The 21,070-nt window shown below is 41.5% G+C and overlaps 1 protein-coding gene across 2 annotated transcripts in view; it reads left to right on the forward strand.

The window, feature by feature from the left end:
* Window positions 1–21,070, forward strand: part of pdia5 (protein disulfide isomerase family A, member 5) — a 219,476-nt gene that overhangs the window by 113,141 nt on the left and 85,265 nt on the right. For both annotated transcript variants that reach the window (XM_072260943.1, XM_072260944.1), the window contains 3 exons: window positions 1,543–1,613; window positions 1,843–2,006; window positions 5,129–5,259. In XM_072260943.1, the coding sequence (XP_072117044.1) occupies window positions 1,543–1,613; window positions 1,843–2,006; window positions 5,129–5,259 (366 nt within the window). The remainder of the gene's footprint in view (window positions 1–1,542; window positions 1,614–1,842; window positions 2,007–5,128; window positions 5,260–21,070) is intronic.

Here is a 21,070-nt window from a genome sequence, read left to right on the forward strand (position 1 = left end):
TCTCCTCTGCCATCCGATTCCTAAATGAACATTGAAGCTTTGGACACTACTTCATTTTTTTAATATGCAGTATTTCTGTTTTAACATGTTTTTTAAAACTTTTCAATATACATAATTGATTTACTTGTTTATTTATTATCTTTTTTTATTTATTATTTTTTTCTCTCTGCTAGATTATATATTGTATTGAACTGCTGCTGCTAAGTTAACAAATTTCACATTACATGCTGGTGATAATAAACCTGATTCTGATTGTTGACAGGTGTGCATGAGTAAAGCTGTATTCATTGCTGAGGCAGCAGCTGGTAACAGTCACAGTATCAGGAAGTTATTAAACATGAAAATAATAGCTAAGGACTAACCCTGTCATGTCCTGTCTGCTTATTGCTCAAGCAGAGTGGTTTGGCCTTGTTTGCTGCTACTTACTGCTCACAAATTAAGCCACAAATTAAGTCATCACTTAGTTAACCAATTCAAGTACCATCAATTACAGAGAGTCAGTGATGAGTTGCAATATTTTAGCCTCTGTCTCTGTTTAGTTTATTGATAGAACTGACCTGAAGTTGTGCATCCTTTGTCCAGTCTCTCAGTTTCCACCTTCTTTAGCTCACAACTCACCAACCATTTTGTCCTTTTTTTTCTGGCACTGGATATTGGCTAATTGGTGAAAGCTTAAAAGAGTGATGTAAGTTGAAAATTTAATGATCAGGAGAGTTCTCTCTCCTGCCTTATACTCAACTCTCGATTAACACCTGGATTGCAGATTACCTTCATCTAATGACAAGGTTATTCCTTGTACAAAATGTCTGCAGTGTCAGTAAAAGTAACTATTCCATTAGTTTTCTTTACGAAGTACTTCAGCACTTCGGGGGAGGGGCGGCACAGTAGCAAAGTGGTTAGCATAATACTCTTACAGCGTCAACTAATACCAATCAGGGTTCAATTCCTGCTGTTGGCTGTAAGGAGTTAGCATGTTGTCCTTGTGATCACGTGGGTTTCCTCCAGGTGCTCCGCTTGCGAGCTGCCCCAGCACATCTGTGCTAATTTGATTTGACACAAACAACACATTTCCCTATTGATGTACATGTGATAAAGCCAATCTTTAAGCGGATGTAAAGCAATTTTGGCCAGCAATTGTTTTATTTTTACTTTCTCTCCCTGTCCATAGAATTTTGATGATTTATGGGCACAGACCTCTTTGCCTCCTTTGACCTCCAATGCTGGTAGTTTCTCACCACTTTCTTTGTGCATTAACCAATTAATACCATCCTGTTTTCTTTGAACTGTGCTAGATCACGAGATATCAGTAGAGTATGACTTAGATGAAGATCAGACCACATGTTTTGAGTAATTAATGGAGAAAGCCAGGTAATTGAAAAGGATTCACAAACTTTTTCTTGCAAGTGTAAATAATAGATGTGAAGCGTAAAATGGCCTCCACCTGTCCTGTATAATTTTTTGACAGTACAATATTGTATGGAGCTGAAGGTCAAAAGCTACTTCCAGTAAGTGCATCTAATTTTCATTCTCTTTTCAACTCAGGGTGTGGGCATTGTAAAAAGATGAAGCCAGATTATGAAGAAGCTGCTGAATTGCTGAACAACAACAATAATGTAAGGAAATATTTCTGTTCTTTCCCAACACTTGTTTCTGTTTAGCCAAACTTGTGGTAATTGAATAGATACATGCAAGAAGGGAGAACTATTTATCCCATAGCTTCTTCCTCTCTTTCAAAATTCAAGATACTTGTTGAATTTCACCCCTTTTTTTCTTCCCTTTCTGTCCCCGCCCTCCTTGCTCTCTCCCCCCGCTTCCAGTCACTGTTTTCCATTGTCATCCTAGAGCCCAGGTGTGTTGGCTGCAGTGGATGTGACAACCCACAAGAACTTGGGAGAGAAGTACCAAATTACTGGCTTCCCAACACTCAAGTACTTTGAAAATGCAGAAGAGAAGTGGACACTTCCGCACCTACGAACCAAGGACAAAATCATCGAATGGCTGCACAAGTATGTACTGTTGCTGACTAAACATCGTAGCCTGTGCTTCCATATAACTTGCATGGGTTGCACAGAGTGCAAGATAAAGTATATTGCTTGACGTTGGGAAGATGGTGCAGTGATTAGGTACGGAAAGTAGACCTGTATTTGACTAATAACTTGCACTCCTGAGAGGTGCAGCTCGCCTGCTTCTCTCTTTAGATCTACAGAGAAAATGCATTTAGCCACCAAAGTGGATCATATTTATGGAATTCCTTTAAAGCAATAAAACAAGTTTAAGAACATACAATTCTGCAGATTTGGAAGTCTTGAGTAACACACATAAAATGCTGGAGGAACTCAGAATCAGAATCAGTTTTAATATCACTGGCATATGTTGTGAAATTTGTAGTTTTGTGGCAGTAGTATATAATAATTTGCAATACATTGTTTTTAAAAACTATAAATTACAACTAGAAATACATATAAAATATAAAAGCATAGTGCAAAAAGAGATCAAATAATAACAGAAGTGAGTTAGTATACATGGATTCATTGTCCATTCAGAAATCTGATGGCTGAGGAGAAGAAGCGGACCCTGAAACATCGAGTGTGTGTCTTCAGGCTCCTGTACCACCTCCTTGATGGTAGCAATGAAAAGGCAGCACAGCAGTGTAGTGGTTAGCATGCTTTGTAGTACCAGTGCCTGGGTTCATTTCCTACCGCAGTCTGTCAGGAGTTTGTACGTTCTCCCTGTGGCCGCATGGGTTTCCTCCGTTTGCTCCAGTTTCTTGCCACAGTCCAACAGCATACCGGTTAGTAGGTGAATTGGTTATTGTAAGTTGTCCCGTAATTAGGCTGGGGTTAAATTGGTGGTTGCTGGGTAGCGTTGGCTAGAAGGGCCTGTTCTGTGCTGTATCTCAATAAATAAATAAAATAAAGAGGGTATATCCTGAGTGACGGGTCTTAATGATGGATGCCACCTTTTTGAGGCATCACCTTTTGAAGATGGCCTCTGCTGGGGAGACTAACGCCCATGATGGAGTTGGCTAAGTTTATAACTTTCTGTAGCTTTTTCCAATCCTGTGCAGTGGCCCCTCCATACGAAACAGTGATGCAACCAGTCAGAATGCTCTCCACAGTACTTCTGTAGAAATTTGCAAGTGTCTTTGGTAAGAACATAGAACATAGAATAGTACAGCACAATTCAGGCCCTTCGGCCCACAATGTTGTGCCGACCCTTAAACCCTGCCTCCCATATAACCCCTTACCTTAAATTCCTCCATATACCTGTCTAGTAGTCTATTAAATTTCACTAGTGTATCTGCCTCCACCACTGACTCAGGCAGTGCATTCCACGCACCAACCACTTTCTGAGTAAAAAACCTTCCTCTAATATCCTGCTTAAACTTCCCAACCCTTACCTTAAAGCCATGTCCTCTTGTACTAAGCAGTGGTGCCCTGGGGAAGAGGCGCTGGCTGTTCACTCTATCTATTCCTCTTAATATCTTGTATACCTCTATCATGTCTCCTCTCATCCTTCTTCTCTCCAAAGAGTAAAGCCCTAGCTCCCTTAATCTCTGATCATAGTCCATACTCTCTAAACCAGGGAGCATTCTGATAAATCTACTCTGTACCCTTTCCAGTGCTTCCACATCCTTCCTATAGTGAGGCGACCAGAACATACCAATTCTCATCAAACTCCGAATGAAATATAGCATGCCTTCTTGTCGCTGTACGAGATACGGGAGAAATTACTGGAAATTGGAGAAATCGATGTTCATGATATCAAGTTGAAGGTCACCCCGGCCGAATATAAGTTGTTGCTCCTCCAACCTGAGTTACCCTCTCATTCCTTCCCTTTCCTTCCCCTCACCTACTCATCACTTCTCTTTGGTTCCTCTCCTCCTCCTCTTTTACTCTTCCATCTATCCTCTCCCAGCTTCTTACTTCATCCCCCTTCCCCACTCAGCTACCATCTGTTACCTTGTACTCCTCTCTCTCTCCCCCCCACCTTTTAATCCTGGTTTCTGCTTGCTTCCTTTCCAGTCCTGATGAAGGGTCTCAGCCTGAAACGTTTATTCTCTTCCATAGAAGCTGCCTGACTCGCTGAGTTCCTCCATCATTTTGTGTGGTCATTAAGCAAGTTCAGTAGCCTGCATAGGACTGATTATCAAACGACACCAAAGTCTTCAGGATCTTTTAGGATGGGTGAAGAAAACTTGATCAAATATATTTTGGAGGAACTCAGTGGGTAGGCAGCATCAGTGGAGAGAAATAGACAGTGGAAATTTCAGGTCGAGACTTTTCATCTGTACTAATTAATGACAAGGTGATGGGGGGCCAGTGAATTGGAAACTGATTTGGTATGAGGTGTTCTGTAGGTGCGAAGGGGCAACACAGGAGGACAAGTTGGATTTGCCTATGGGTTGTAAGTTCAGTAGTGCAAGAGCAGTCAGAAACAATAGGCCTACCATGGCATTCTTCATTGTGAATCTCGGGAGGGAAATGAAAATGGTCATCGTGGGATTCAGAAACTGTCATGTTTGAGGTTTCGAAGGAGAGATCTGCTGAAGTGATGGTATATGATGATATTTGGTGGAACTGTGGTTCCAAGATGGGTATGAGAAAGTGTCCGAGAGCTGCCATCCAGACTGTAAGGCAGAGGTTATTGAAGGGATGAGGAGCTACTTGCAGGGCAGGGCCAATGAACACATATATATCTAGAGGAGATCCAGTCCCTTCATAGATCTGGGACACCTCGTGCTCACAACCATTTTAACAGCCTCCAATTCTCTGGCTCTCATTGTCTCATCCTTAAGCTAACTCAGAATCAGGTTTATTATTACTGACTTATGAAATGTGTTTTGTGGCAGCAGTACAGTGCATTACATAAAAATACTATAAATTACAATAAGAAATATATTAAAAAATAAGCAAGAAGTGCAAAAGGTTTGGTAGTGTTTATGGTCCATTCAGAAATCTGATGGTAGAGGGAAAGAAATTATTCCTCAAACTTTGAGAGTCCGTCCTGTACCTCCTCGCTGATGGTAGCAAAAGAGATTATTTACATAAGATGCTGCAGCATGGCTTATTTAAGTTCTGTTTGTTGCAATGTTCTTTTCCATTTTCTCCTTTTTCCTTCCTACCAGTCCACAAGCTCCTCCACCGCCCGAACAGTCTTGGGATGAACAGGAAACCAATGTCATCCATCTCAGTGTCGAAGATTTTAAAGAGTTTTTAAAGAAAAAGAAACAAGCTCTGGTCATGTTCTATGCCCCCTGTAAGTTTTGCATTTTTCTAACCTTAGATGAGTTCTTGAACCTATTACTTTCTCTGCCACTAGAATTCTGAAGAGGGAGTCTAGGAGTGAACTGTTGCACGGATTTGATATGTTCTTTTATTTATTCACTTGTAGATGCAAGTGTATATTCATCCTTAATGGTGAACAACTTTCCTGAACCCTTGCAGTCCTTCTGGTGACATTGTAGTTGAGTAAAAAAGTTAGCCATATAACATATAACAATTACAGCATGGAAACAGGCCATCTCAGCCCTTCTAGTCCATGCTGAACTCTTACTCTCACCTAGTCCCACCGACCTGCACTCAGCCCATAATCCTCCATTCCTTTCCTGTCTATATATCTATCCAATTTTACTTTAAATGACAACATCGAACCTGCCTCAACCACTTCTGCTGGAAGCTAGTTCAAGATTAAGACCCACTTATAGCAAAGTTATGATACTTATAAGGATGTTTCCTACAGTGGAAGAGTCTAGGATCAGAGGGCACAGCGTCAGAATACAATGATGTCCGTTTAGAACAGAGACGGAGAGGAATTTCTTTAGCCAGCAGGTGGTGAATCTGTGGTCAGCATTAATACAGACAGCTGTGGAGGCCAAGTCATTGGGTAGACTTAAAGTGAAAGTCGTTAGGTTCTTGATTGGTAAGGACGTCAAAGATTACAGGAAAAGGGCTGGAGAATAGGGTTGAAAGTGATAATAAGTTAACCATGATGGAATGGTGGAGCAGACTTGATAGGCTGAATAGCCTAGTACTGCTTCTGTGTCTTACTGAGGCTGTCCATTGAACGTGGATATTGTAACTTAGCTGCCAGAGCAGAATGATATGGAGAGCAAGCTGCTGCCCATGAATTAGGCTTCCCCTGTCCACACAAGAGTTCAAAGCTGAACTCACCTTAAAAACTCTGGCTCCAGATTTTTTCCTTGGGGTTTACTCCTGAAGCCTTCCGCATGAGTAGATATAGCCACAAGTCAGTGGAGATTTGAGATCAGACTTTTCCTTCTCATAGGTGAGCTGCCAACCACAGCTGATGAGCCCCATCTGCTGAAGTGACTAGTTTTATGGCACCAGTAACCTGCATTTGCTGCTTCTCTTATCAGTAGAAACAATTCACATAGGATGAGCAGCTAAACCACACGTGAAGGCCAGATGCTGGACTTGGTTGCCAGAGTCTATTTGAAATAGTGATCACAATTCTACCTCCTTTAGCATTGGAAAGGGATAGGAACAGACAAGTTAGGGAAACATTTAATTGGAGTAAGGGGAAATATGAGGCTATCAGGCAGAAACTTGGAAGCATAAATTGGAAACAGATGTTCTCAGGGAAATGTACAGAAGAAATGTGGCAAATGTTCAGGAGATATTTGTGTGGGGTTCTGCATTGGTACGTTCCAGTGAGATGGATAGGATGATAGGGTACAGGAACCTTGGTGTACAAAGGCTGTTGTAAATCCAGTCAAGAAGAAATGAAGAGCTTATGAAAGGTTCAAAAAACTAGGTAATGATAGAGATCTAGAAAATTGTTAGGCTAGCAGGAAGGAGCTTAAGAAAGAAATTAGGAGAGCCAGAAGGGGCCGTGAGAAGGCCTTGGCAAACAGGATAAAGGAAAACCCCAAGGCATTCTACAAGTATGTGAAGAGCAAGAGGATAAGACGTGAGAGAATAGGACCAATCAAGTGTGACAGTGGAAGAGTGTGTATGGAACCAGAGGAGATAGCAGAGGTAATTAATGAATACTTTGCTTCAGTATTCACTACAGAAAAGTATATTGGCAATTGTAGGGATGACTTGCAGTGGACTGAAGAGCTTGAGCATGTAGACATTAAGGAAGGGGATGTGCTGGAGCTTTTGGAAAGCGTTGAGTAGTTAAGTCACTGGGATTGGACAGGATGCTCCCCATGCTACTGTGGGAAGCGAGGGAGGAGATTGCTGAGCCTCTGGCGATGATCTTTGCATCATCAATGAGGACGGGAGAGGTTCCAGAGGATTGGAAGGTTGCGAATGTTGTTCCCTTATTCAAGAAAGGGAGTAGAGATAGCCCAGGAAATTACAGACCAGTGAGTCTTACTTCAGTGTTTGGTAAGTTGATTGAGAAGATCCTGAGAGGCAGAATTTATGAATATTTAGAGGGATAATATGATTAGGAATAGTCAGCATGGCTTTGTCAAAGGCAGGTCATGCCTTACGAGCCTGATTGAATTTTTTGAGGATGTAACTGAGCACATTGATGAAGGTAGAGCCGTAGATCTAGTGTATATGGATTTCAGCAAGGCATTTGATAAGGTACCCCATGCAAGGTAATTGAGAAAGTAAGGAGGCATGGGATCCAAGGGGACATTGCTTGTGGATCCAGAACTGGCTTGCCCACAGAAGGCAAAGAGTGGTTCTAGACGGGTCATATTCTGCATGGAGGTCCGTCACCAGTAGTGTGCCTCAGGGATCTGTTCTGGGACCCCCACTCTTTGTGATTTTTATAAATGACCTGGATGAGAAAGTGAAGGGATGGGTTAGTAAATTTGCTGATGACACAAGGTTGGAGGTGTTGTGAATAGTGTGGAGGGCTGTCAGAGGTTATAGCAGGACATTGATAGGATGCAAAACTGGGCTGAGAAGTGGCAGATGGAGTTCAACCCAGATAAGTGTGAGGTGGTTCCTTTTGGTAGGTCAAATATGATGGCAGAATATAACATTAATAGTCATAGTCATACTTCAATGATCCCGGGGGAAATTGGATTTTCGTTACAGTTACTCCATAAATAATAAATAGTAATAAAACCATAAATAGTTAAATAGTAATATGTAAATTATGCCAGGAAATAAGCCCAGGACCAGTCTATTGGCTCAGGGTGTCTGACCCTCCAAGGGAGGAGTTGTAAAGTTTGATGGCCACAGGCAGGAATAACTTCCTATGACGCTCTGTGTTACATCTCGGTGGAATGAGTCTCTGGCTGAATGTACTCCTGTGCCCAACCAGTGCATTATGTAGTGGATGGGAGACATTGTCCAAGATAGCATGCAACTTGGGCAGCATCCTCTTTTCAGACACCACCGTCAGAGTCAAGTCAAGTCAAGTCAAATTTATTTATAAAGCACATTTAAAAACAACCCATGTTGGCCAAAGTGCTGTACCATAACAGGTAGCTAAAATCACAAATACAAGAAACACGGATATAAACAACAAGGCACACAGCTTATAGGCACAAAATAAACAACAAAATGAGCCTAGGCAGAAGCCAAAAATCAGCCACATCAGGAAGATTCATCCGTTAGTCTTGCATGACCATGGATCTGCACCTGGAAAGTCTTCACTCTCCAGGGCGCAGGCCTGAGCAAGGTTGTATGGAAGACCAGCAGTTGCCCATGCTGCAAGTATCCCCTCTCCATGACACCGATGTTGTACAAGGGAAGGGCATTAGGACCCAAACAGGGCATTAGGACCAGTGTCGTCGCAAAGCAATGTGTGATTACGTGCCTTGCTCAAGGACACAACACATGTTGTCTCGACTGGGGCTCGAACTCACAACCTTCAGGTTGCTAGTCCAATTGGCCACGTGCCCACTAGGAAGATTCAAACGCTGGTGAATATAGGTAAGCTTTGATCCTGGACTTAAAAGAGTCAATGGAGGGAGCAGATCTGATAGAGAGGGGAATGCCGTTCCACGGTCTAGGGGCTACAACAGCAAAGGCACGGACATCCCTGAACTTAAATTTAGTTTGCGGGACAGCCAGGAGCCCCAGGTCAGCCGACCTGAAGAACCTGGAAGTAGAATAAGGGGTTAGAAGGTCCGCGATATAGGAGGGGCCAGCCCATTTAGGGCTTTATAAGCAAACAGGAGAACCTTAAAATCAGTTCTAAACCATACTAGTAGCTAGTGGAGAGAGGCCAGGATAGAAGTACTATGGTCCCTCTTCCAGGCACCTGCCTGGAGCCTGGCTGCGGCATTCTGGACCAGTTGCAGGTGGGACGGGAATGACTGACAATCCCAGTATACAGGGAGTTGGAGTAGTCCAAACAGGAGGATGTAAGGGCGTGGTAAGACTCTTGGCAGTGTGGAGGATCAGAAGGATCTTGGGGTCCGAGCCCATAGGACACTCAAAGCTGCTACACAGGTTGTCTCTGTGGTTAAGAAGGCATACGGTGCATTGACCTTCATCAACCGTGGGATTGAGTTTAAGAGCCAAGAGGTAACGTTGCAGCTGTATAGGACCCTGGTCAGTCCCCACTTGGAGTACTGTGCTCAATTCTGGTCGCCTCACTACAGGAAGGGCGTGGAAACCATAGAAAGGGTGCGGAGGAGATTTACAAGGATGTTACTTGGATTGGGGAGCATGCCCTATGAGAATAGGTTGAGTGAACTCGGCCTTTTCTCCTTGGAGCGACGGAGGATGAGAGGTGACCTGATAGAGGTGTACAAGATAATGAGTCCCATTGATTGTGTGTATAATCAGAAGCTTTTACCCTGGGCTGAAATGGCTAGCACAAGGGGGCATAGTTTTAAGGTGCTTGGAAGTAGGTACAGAGGAAGTGTCAGGGGTAAGTAAGCTTTTTACGCAGAGAGTTGTGAGTGCAAGGAATGGACTGCCGGCAGTGGTGGTGGAGGTGGAAACAATAGGGTTTTTTAAGAGACTCCTGGATAGGTGCGTGGAGCTTAGAAAAATAGAGGGCTATGGGTAAGCCTAGGTAGTTCTAAGGTAAGGACATGTTCGGCACAGCTTTGTGGGCCGAAGGGCCTGTATTGTGCTGTAGGTTTTCTATGTTTTTATATAGTTTGCTGATTTGGGAATACTTTTGATGAGTAACTTACATTGTTTTATTGATTGGTGCACACAACAGCCACAGTTTACTAGTGATGGAAGAGTGAATTTTTCAGGTGGCAAATGGGATATAAATTAAGCATGTTTCTTTGTGGATTTGTCACACCACCCTTGGAATATGGTGAGCCGTCTTGGGACCCTTATCTAAGAAAGGATGTGCTGGATTTGGGAGAGTCCAGCAAAGGTTCACAAAAGTGATCCCAGAAATGAAAGGGTTAATGTATGATTAACGTTTGATGGCTCTGGGCCTGTACTCGCTGGAGGTTAGAAGAATGAGAGGGGGATCTCATTGAAACCCCTTAAATATTGAAAGGCCTAGAAAGAGTGGACGTGAAGAAGATGTTTGTAATAGTGGGGAAGTTTTGGACAGAAAGCACAGCCTCATAAAACAAGGACGTCCCTTCAGAACAGAGATGGCGGAACAGACTGGATGGGCCAAGCAACCCCATTCTGCTGTTACATCTTTTGGTCTTCTGGATAAAAATGGGTCAGTGCAGTGCATCGTCTTAAAAATAGAAGAAGCTGGATAAGGAATAGCTTCTGGAGAAAATGTGGGGTGAATTGACAGTTTATAAATGGGGGCTGTATTGATGTCTTTTTGAAGGAAGAATATATGAATTGTGGAGAAATTACAAATATTGTGCAGTGGAAAACTGTTGTCAAAGGCTGTTAATAGATTAATATGTTTTAAAAGTGAGGGCAGAGGACGAGATTGGTGCAAAAGAATCATAAATGGACTCTTGATATAGGTTATTAAATTTAAAATGATCTTATTTAGAACTAGCGTTCAGGGGAAATGAAAGTTTAGGGAGCTCCAAGTCATCTCATGGTTTGTATTAATTGACAGGAAAGCAAGCCTCCTATGTTATTATTGCCTTAAGCACAAGGGAAGAAAAAGCTTTCTTGAACCTTTATTTTTTAAACTGTTGAACATTTGTGGACTATGAAGGTATTGCATTTGAGCTTAAGAGGAATGGGACAGGAATGCTCAGAGATTTAATGGTTGAGTTCTCGTAAAGCAGGCTTTAATATTAAATTTTACTGAGAGCACCAACTAGAAGGTGTTTCACCACACAAATGGATGTTGCAGGTATGATGCTTTACCATAGAAGTTGTACAAGGAAGAAAACGTTGTAACTTTTCAAGGAAAGGTGGATGAGATCCTGAAACAGCTGAGAAAATTGAACTAAAGAGAAGAGAGGAATTTTATACTGAGACTTAGATGATAGTTTAGTGGGACTAGTCTGGGTTGTTTTGGGCAGCACGGTAGCGTAGTGGTTAGCACTGTTGTCTTCACAGCACCAGTGATCACTAATCAGGGTTCAGTTCCCATTGTGTCTGTAAAAAGTTTGTATATTCTCCCCGTGACCATGTGTGTTTCCTCTGGGGACTCCACTTTCCTCCCACATTCCAATGATGAGTTACGGTTAGTAAATTATAGGCATGCTTTGCTGGCGCCAGAAGCATGGTGGTTTTTGAAGTCTGCCCCCAGCACACTTCTCATTGATTTTGATTTAATACAAACAATGCATTTCACTGTATGTTTTGATGTACCTGTAACAAATAAAGCTAACCTCTTTTAACAAAGAACCAGCCAGCATTGACTGAAGTAGCCAAAAAGTTGACCTGTGTGATAGACAGTGGGTTCTGGTTAATTGGGACAGCCATTTATTTGGGACAATTCTTAAATAGCAAAAACAAATCAAGAAAATAGCCGGGATTCTCTTAGTTTATTTGGGACATTATGCCACTTAATTGGGACTGGAGACTGTTGCCAAACAGTTTCTAACTAGTGTCAGTTGCATGCTCTTGTTTGGTTGTTAGACACTACACCGTGCTTAGAGTGAACAATGTTTAAGTAGCACCGGTTGCACATATCTGTGTTCAAAAAGTAGTGATTTTTGCTCACTGAAGTTTCAAGCATTCAGGCTTGGAGATGCCAGAAATGTCTGGGAGTGAAAATGAAACAATTTCACAACTTCAACAAATTGGAAAATACAATTAGTTTGAACGTATGGACAGTCACCTTGAATGTTACAATTAGAATGAAGATTTGGAGGATGCAATCATTGAAAGCATTGTATGAAGGCAGTCTTATCTGTGCTAGGTGTCTGTGCTGATTTTGTTCATTTACGGTCAATAAAAGCTGACTTTCTCCATCATAACTATTTGGAATTAATACACAGTTTTATAGTGTAATAGTATTTATAGTGTTCTAATTTATTCTGTATTTCATTGAAGTACATAATATTTTACTCAGTTAAACAGTAGTTTGGCTTTTTGATACTTTTTAACTATTTCCATGAAATTTCAGATAATTGGAGCAGCCACTTAATTGGGTCAAAATGCACTGGTTCTGATATGTCCTAATTAACTGGAATCCACTGTACTCTCTATTTCGGTGAGACAGGTACTTCAACAATATGCCCTATTCTGAGCATGGAGAATGGAAATGCATCTTCTGCTATGGCTGTGCTGCCTACACATTGTGCTTAAACACTGTCTCTCGCATACATCTCTTTTCACATTGCCATCCCTTCACAATTTTTGATGTAGCACTAACTTGAACACACTAGCAAAGATTAAACATTGTGGAGTTGTAGAGGAGAAATAAATCACCCTCTGGCATTCCTAATGATTCAAAGCAAAATGCTGTTGTTGCAGAAATTCTGGAAAGGTGCCAAATTTTTTGAAAATACTCAGCCTGTCAAGCAGAATCAGGGAGAGAAAAACAAGGTTATCCTTTCATATCAGTGAGAATTCGTAAGAACCAGTACTGATGGAATGTTACTGAACTGAAACCTTTACTCAGTTTTTTTATTTCCATCATTTTTGGTTCTTATTTCTAAAGTATTAATGAAAAGCTGTAATGTCAGTCAGTGTGTAATAATAATGGAACTGCTGTTTAGGTATAAAATGATATTTTCAAAAGGGACAACTGAAAAACATCTTTCTCAGATGTCATATGGGACCTGCTCAGCGTTATCTGTTCCCATTCGCTTTAGTTTTTCCAGTTTGCTTTTATTGACGCTTCTCATTGCTTCAGAAGTTGATCTTATTTAGAATCAGGTTTATTATCACTGATCTACTGTATATGTTGTGAAATATGAAAATCTAAATGTTGTCACACACTATGAAACTGCTGAGTTTACAACATTGCCTTTGGGAATTTGTTTCTATTTGATACTCCCAAAATAAAGCAACAGAAATATCACCAATAAGCGACAATTTAATTCCAGCTTTATTTAGTTGGTCAGAAGGTCAATTGTGTTCTGTTCTGGTTGGCTATAATTAGGAAGGATGTGGAAGTTTAGAGATTTACCAGGATGCTAAATTAGAGAGCACGCCTGATGAGGAAAGCTTGAGTGATCTACAGCCTTTCACTTTGGAGGAAAGAAGGATGAGAGGTGACCAGAGAGAGGTCTACAAGATGTTAAGAGGCATTGATAGAGTGGACAACCAACACCCTTTTCCCAGTGGCTAATACAAGAAGCATAATTTTAGGGTGATTGGAGGGAAGTATAGGAGAATGTCAGAGATGTTTTTTTACACATAGACTGGTGGGTCCATGGAACGCTCTGCCAGGGGTGGTGGTAGAGGCAGTTAGAGATATTTAAGAGACTCTTAGATGGGGTCATGGTTAAAAATGGAGGACTATGTGGGAGGGAAGTGTTAGATTGATCTCGGAGTGTGACAGTTAAAAGGTCAGCACTACATTGTGGGCTGCAGAGCCTGGACTGTGCTGTACTATTCTGTGCTCTGTCTAATTGAGGACCTGTAAACAACTGTTACCTGGTGCAACATTCAGCAGATTTTCCTTAGCTTATAATATTTTCAACGTGAGTTATTTTGTGTGATATTTTGCATTCATTTGTGAGTTACAAAGCGTATGATATCAACTGATCTGAAAGTAAGGCAGTTTTCAGCTCTGGACAAAACCTGAAGATTTTTCAGAAACAGGTGATCACTTTTAAAAGGCCTGTGTTAACCACATAGTCATAGTCATACTTTATTGATCCCAGGGGAAATTGGTTTTCATTACATTTGCACCATAAATAATAAATAGTCATCGAACCATAAATAGTTAAATAGTAATATGTAAATTATGCCAGTAAATTATGAAATAAGTCCAGGACTAGCCTATCGGCTCAGGGTATCTGACCCTCCAAGAGAGGAGTTGTAAAGTCTGATGGCCACAGGCAGGAATGACTTCCTATGACGCTCTGTGCTGCATCTCGGAGGAATGAGTCTCTGGCTGAATGTACTCCTGTGCCCAACCAGTACATTGTGTAGTGGATGGGAGACATTGACCAAGATGGCATGCAACTTAGACAGCATCCTCTTTTCAGACACCACCGTCAGAGAGTCCAGTTCCATCCCCACAACATCACTGGCCTTACGAATGAGTTTGTTGATTCTGTTGGTGTCTGCTACCCTCAGCCTGCTGCCCCAGCACACAACAGCAAACATAATAGCACTGGCCACCACAGGCTCGTAGAACATCCTCAGCATCGTCCGGCAGATGTTAAAGGACCTCAGCCTCCTCAGGAAATAGAGATGGCTCTGACCCTTCTTGTAGACAACCTCAGTGTTCTTAGACCAGTCCAGTTTATTGTCAATTCATATCTCCAGGTATTTGTAATGAAAAAATGAAAAAACATATGAAAAAATGTAGCAAGCTTGTCCTTGCAGTGACTTTGTAAAGCAAGAGACTTTCTCAAATAACTGCCTATAACCTCTTGTCTTCACCTATCACCCCACCAGCCTCTGCATCCAGTATATCATTCACTGTAACTTCTGCCATCTCCAAATCCCACCACCAAGCACATCTTTCCCTCCCTCCCACTTTCTGCTTTCCACAGGGATTGCTCCCTATGCGACTCCCTTGTCCATTCATCCCTCCCCACTGATCTTGCTCCTGGTACTTATCCTTGCAAGCGGAACCGGTGCTATACCTGCCCCTACACCTCCTCCCTCAGAGCTCTTTCCAGGTGAGGCAATACTTCACATGTGAGTCTGTTGTGGCCATATACTGAGTCCGGTGCTCTCGGTGTGGCCTCTTGTATATCGGTGAGACCTGATGTAAATTGGGAGACTATTTTGCTCAATCTGCCAGAAAAAGTGGGATCTCCCAGTGGCCACCCATTTTAATTCTACTTCTCATTACCTTTTCCTCTCTCACTTCATCTTCTTGCCTGCCTATCTGCGTCCCTCTGGTGCTCCTCCCCCCTTTTCTTTCTTTCATGGCCTTCAATCTTCTCCTATTAGATTCCCCCTATATCTCTTTCACCTATCAACTTTCCAACTCTTTACTTCACCCCTCCCTCCCACCCTATTTCACCTAACACCTTGTGGTTTTTCCTCCCTTCTCCCACTTTCTTACTCTGATTCTTCATCTTTTTTTTCCAGCCCTGATGAAACATCGACTGTGGTCTTTTTCCATAGATACTGCCTGGCCTGCTGAGTTCCTCCAGCATTTTGTGTGTGTTGTTTGGATTTCCAGCATCTGCAGATTTTCTCTTGTTTGTGATCGGCCTATAACCTGATCTATGTTTGCATGAAAAAGTTTGTGAACCCTTTACCTGTTCTTTTTTGCATAATTACTCATAAAATGTGGTCTGATCTTCATCTAAGTCACAATAATAGACAAACACAATATGCCTAAACTAATACACCAATGGTTGTACTACTTCTTGTCAATACTGAGTACACCATTTAAACGATCATAGTCTAGGTTCAAAAAAGTATGTGAACCTCTGGGGTAATGCCTTCTACGAAAGCTATCTAAAGTCAGGTGTTCCAATCAATGAGATAAGATTGGAGATGTGGGTTTTAGAGGTACTCTGCCCTATAAAAAAGACACACAAAGTTAGGTTTCTGACAGAGCCTGCTCTACTCAAGAACTGTCTATGTGCACCATGCTTCAATCAAAACAACTTTCATAGAACCTTCAAAGAAAAGTTGTAGAGATGCATGAAGCTGGAAAAGGCTACAGAAAACATTTCTAAATACCTGAGAATTCAACAGTCCACAGTAAGAGAAATTGTCTACAAATGGAGGAAATTTAGTACTGTTGCTACTCTCCCGAGGAGTGGGCAACCTGCAAAGATCACACCAAGAGCACAATGTGCAAAGCTGAAGGAGGTGAAAAAGAATCCAAGGATAATAGCAAAAAGCTTGCAGAAATCTTAGAACTTGCTAAAGTCTCTGTTCATGAGGCAACTATAAGAAAAATACAGAACAGGAATGGTGTTCATGGAAGGACACCACAGGAGAAACCACTGCATGCCTCAAATTTCAAAAAAAGACCAACTGGATGTTCCACAAAGCTTCTGGGACAGATGAGATAAAAATTGAAGTTCCTGGCAGAAATGTGCATCACTATGTTTGGAAGAAAAAGGGCACTGAACATCAACACCAAAACCAAAACCTCATCATAACTATGAAGCATAGCGGAAGGAGAATTATGGTTTGGGGCTGCCTCAGGGCCTGGACAGCTTGAATTCAAAATTGTATCAAGACAATTTACAGAAGAACATCAGGGTAGCGGTCTGAAGCTTAATAGAAGTTGGATGATGGTCCGAAACACAAGTGTAAGTCAATGACAGAATGGTTTAAAAAGAAGAAAATTCTTGTTTTGAAATTGCCACGTCGAAGTTCAGATCTTAATCTTATTGAGATGATGTGGCCTGACCTGAAGAGGGCTGTTCATGCAAAGTATCCCAGAAATATTGATGAACTGAAACAGTTTTGTATGGAGGAATGGTCTAAAATTCCTCCTTGCCATTGTGCAAGTCTGATCAACCTCAACAGGAAATGTTTGGTGGAGATTATTGCTGTCAAAGGATGTACTACCAGTTATTAAATGCAAAGGCTTGCATACTTTTTCCAGCCTGGACTGTGAATGATTAAACAATGTGTCCAATTAAGACATGATAAGTACAATTATTTGTGTGTTATTAGTTTAGGCAGATTGTATTTGCTTATTACTGTGACTTAGATGAAGATCAGACCACGTTTTATGAGTAATGAATGCAGAAAACCAGATAATTGCAAAGGGTTCACAAAGTCATTCTTGCAACTGTAAGTTACAAATCCTTGTGCCACTTTCAATTTCTTGAAGTCTGTTGCAAAGCAGAGCATTGGAATTTTGGTATTGTCTCAAGTCCTGCAGTTATGAACGAGTTAGAGGCAAAACTGGAATATACAAACTTTACCTTTTATAAGTGTGGCTATTACTTGTTTTACTTGTTTCCAAAGATAAGGCTTATAAAACAACTGTAGTGAAATCCCTTTCAAACTTCATAGCACTTTATGTCCAATTTCCATTCATATCCTGCTCTCTAGCTCTATCCAACAATCTTTGAGGGCTAAAAGGAATAAAGATTGAATAGTTGCAGCAAAGTGTAAATTCAAAGCTAAAAAGCTCCATTCTGCAGAAGAACTTTAATCTATTCTGTGTAATTAAGATAGAAAGTAATTGAGTGGCATTATCGAAAAGAATGTCCAAGAAATCCCTTAGTTGCTACGAGGATTCACATCTTGAAGAAATAATAATTTTCAATTTTTTTGAGGTTTGCCAAATATAGGTGAGAGCAGTAGGGAAGTAATGTTCTCATGGAGAAGGATGAAAAATGCACATTCACAAAATTTGACCATGGTTTATTTGGTAATATTGTTACCATAAGACATAGGAGCAAAATTAGGCTATTTGGCCCGTTGAGTCAATTCCATCTTGACTGATTTATTACCCTCTCCAGCCCATTCTCCTGTCTTCTCCCTGTAACTTTTGATGCTCTTACTAATCAAGAACCTTTCAACCTCTGCTTTAAATATACCCAGACATCCCACCTCTCCCAGAACTTCCGGGAGTCCCCTACATATTGATAGCAGCTCCCTAATGCCCGCAAATTATATACAATATCCCAGAAATCGATTTTTTTGAGAGAGAGCGAGTGCAAGAGTGAGAGAGAGCACCATGGCAGAGTGTTCCAGAAAAAGAAAATATAAAATGTACTTCACCCCAGACTACACTAAAGTGTGCCCCTGCCTAATAGGGGTCAAAAATAATGATAGTGTTGCTCACTGCACTGTTTGCAACAGTGACTTTTCTATTGTCTATGGTGGGTTAAGACTGTAAAAGACATGTTGAGGTGAGTTTAACAGGTGTCATTCGTTCATTAGCATAGCTAATGTTATTTAAACTAGCTGGCTAGCTGCTAAGGAGCTACTCTATTGCAGACATCCCACCTCTCCCGGAAGTTTCGGGAGTCTCCCGCAAATTGATGGTGCTGCCTTCCTGAAATGAGTTTTTGCAGGGCGGGATGTCTGAATATACCTCATGACTTGGCCACCACAGCTGGCTTTGACAATGAATTTCACAGATTTTCCATTCCCTGGCTACAAGTATTCCTCTTCATCTCTGTTCTAAAGGGACGTCCTTGTATTCTGAGGCTGTGCCCTCTGGTTCGAGACTCTCCCACTATAGGAAACATTCTCTTCATGTCCACTCTAGGCCTTTCAGTAGTTTCTGGCCTAAACTGCTTGGCGCCCTCCAAACCCAGCATCTTCACCAATAAAAAGAACAAGGGCTTCAGCAGCACCACCCCTTGTAAGTGCTGCTTGAGTTTGCATGCTGTCCTGGCATGGAAATACATTATTGTTCAAAAAGGCAATTCACAATAGACAATAAATGGTTGTCTTAAAAGATCAATGAGTAAATAAATAAAAATCTCCTAGATTTGAGTAAGAAAATTTGCAGATTGAAGACCCAATAGTGAAATTACTGCAACTAAATATAGGCTTGTACTGATGCAGTCCTGAGTGAGAGCAATATTGATGGAATGCTGTCTGCAGGTGAGATGTTAAGCAGAGGTCACATCTAGGTTTGCAAGATGAAATTGAAGGAACCTCTTGCTAATTGAAGTGCTCTCTGCAATTTGCAGGATGACATCTCTCAACCCAGCATTACTGTAACAGATGATCTTACCATTATCTTGTTCATGTCTTTAAGGTCTCGCTGTGTACAAATTGCTTGCTTTATTTCTTATGTAGCAACATTAGTGTTTAAATTAGTTAATTTGCCTTAAACTATATGGAATGTCCTCAGGGTATGAATTTCATGAACACAGATGCTTCCTTTCAAGTATAGATTTTATGGCATAATGGTTGCATAATATATTGCAACATATTAAAGCTTTTTAGTTAAAACTTTGCACAGGTCTTTACAGATAGATGCAAATATCAGTTATATACAAGAGATTTTGCAAATGCTGGAAATCTTGAACAACGCACTGAAAATGCTGAAGGGACTCAGTAGATCAGGGCTGAATCAATGGAGAGGAATAAATGGTCAACATTTCAGGCTAAGACCATTCATCAGGATTGTAAAGGAAGGGTAAAGAAGCCAGAATAAGATGATGGCTGGAGGGGAAGGAGTACAAGATGGCAGGTGATAGGTGAGTGGATGGGGGAGGAGTGACATAGTAAGACGCTTGGTCCTGTAGTTCAGGGGTCCCCAACCTTTTTTGCACTGTGGACTGGTTTAATATTGACAATATTCTTGCGGACTGGCCGACCGGGGGGAGGGTGGGTAGGGTTGCCAACGAACAAGAGTAGCAGTCAAATACGTTGAGCTTACCCCGAGAAAGATTACAATGACTATGAAGCCTTGTGCGGGCACCAGTACTGCTGATTTTTTTTCTACAAATCATTTTTGGCGATTCTGTCGGGGGGGGGGGTGTTAATCACGACCAGAATATAGATGATAAGTGGCTAATACACTCAATTTCTTTTCTACAAGGGTTTATCTAACGAATTTAATATTAAACACACCGCGCATATTCTCCTCGCGTGAATATAGTCATAAGTCAATTATCAGGGGAGGACAGGGGAGCTTGAAGTAAGTGTTGAATGAACTTCCAGTAGAAATGGTAGAGGCAGGTTCGATATTATCATTTAAAGAAAAATTGGATAGGTATAACAGGAAAGGAATGGAGGGTTGTGGCTGAGTGCAGGTCGGTGGGACTAGGTGAGAGTAGCGTTCGGCACAGACTAGAAGGGCCGAGATGACCTGTTTCTGTGCTATAATTGTTATATGGTTATATAAGTCACTTATAAGTCAATAGCACCATAACATTTTAAGTAACGTTTGGATATTAAACACACAGCACATATTTTCCCCGTATGAACATATAAAATCATTGCAACACACCAATATCGCTGAATCAGTGGGAGCCCTGGATTTGCTTTCCTGCAACAAGACGGTCCCATCGAAGGGTGACGGGAGACAGCGATACTCGAAGGGGGTTCCTTATGTCCAGTCTATTCGGCAATTTAGTTTTCTTTGCATTCATTGCAGAGATATGTTGGAAATGGAAGCAACGTTTTCAGTACTTTCGTGGCTGTCTCAGGATATTTAGCCTTGACTTTGATCCAGAATGCCGGCAGAGATGTTATGTGAAACATACTTTTCAGCCCACCGTCATTTGCAAGCTCGAGGAGTTGATCTCCTTCCCGCGCTGTCATGGATGACATGTGCGTAATGACCTTGCGTGCATTCAAACTCAACAGTGGGTGTGACAGGGAATGAGGAAAGATGCCACTAACTCATATCGCCAAATCATATCGTTTCCTCGCGGCCCAGTAGCACGTGCTTTGCAGCCCGGTGGTTGGGGACTGCTGCTGTAATTGACTGTTGCAATAAGTAACAGCACCAGTTAGTTGCTGACTTTCTCTCAGAGTGTCTCTTCTGAAATATCAACTGTTTATCTTTTTATAGAATTTCTCTTTTCTGCCTGACATGCTTAACTTTTCCAGCATTTTTATTGCTTGTTTTTATTCCATGTTGCCTTGGTTTTACTAATCCTGCATGTATAAAGCCAGGCTACCCAGCAGGTTCCACTACTTTACTCTTAATGTTGCATGGGCCACCTTCAAGCCACTTGGACTCATCCTATCACAGACATTCTCTTTGT

This window comes from Mobula birostris, chromosome 6 (genome assembly GCF_030028105.1).
Source record: "Mobula birostris isolate sMobBir1 chromosome 6, sMobBir1.hap1, whole genome shotgun sequence".
Taxonomy (NCBI): Eukaryota; Metazoa; Chordata; class Chondrichthyes; order Myliobatiformes; family Myliobatidae; genus Mobula; species Mobula birostris.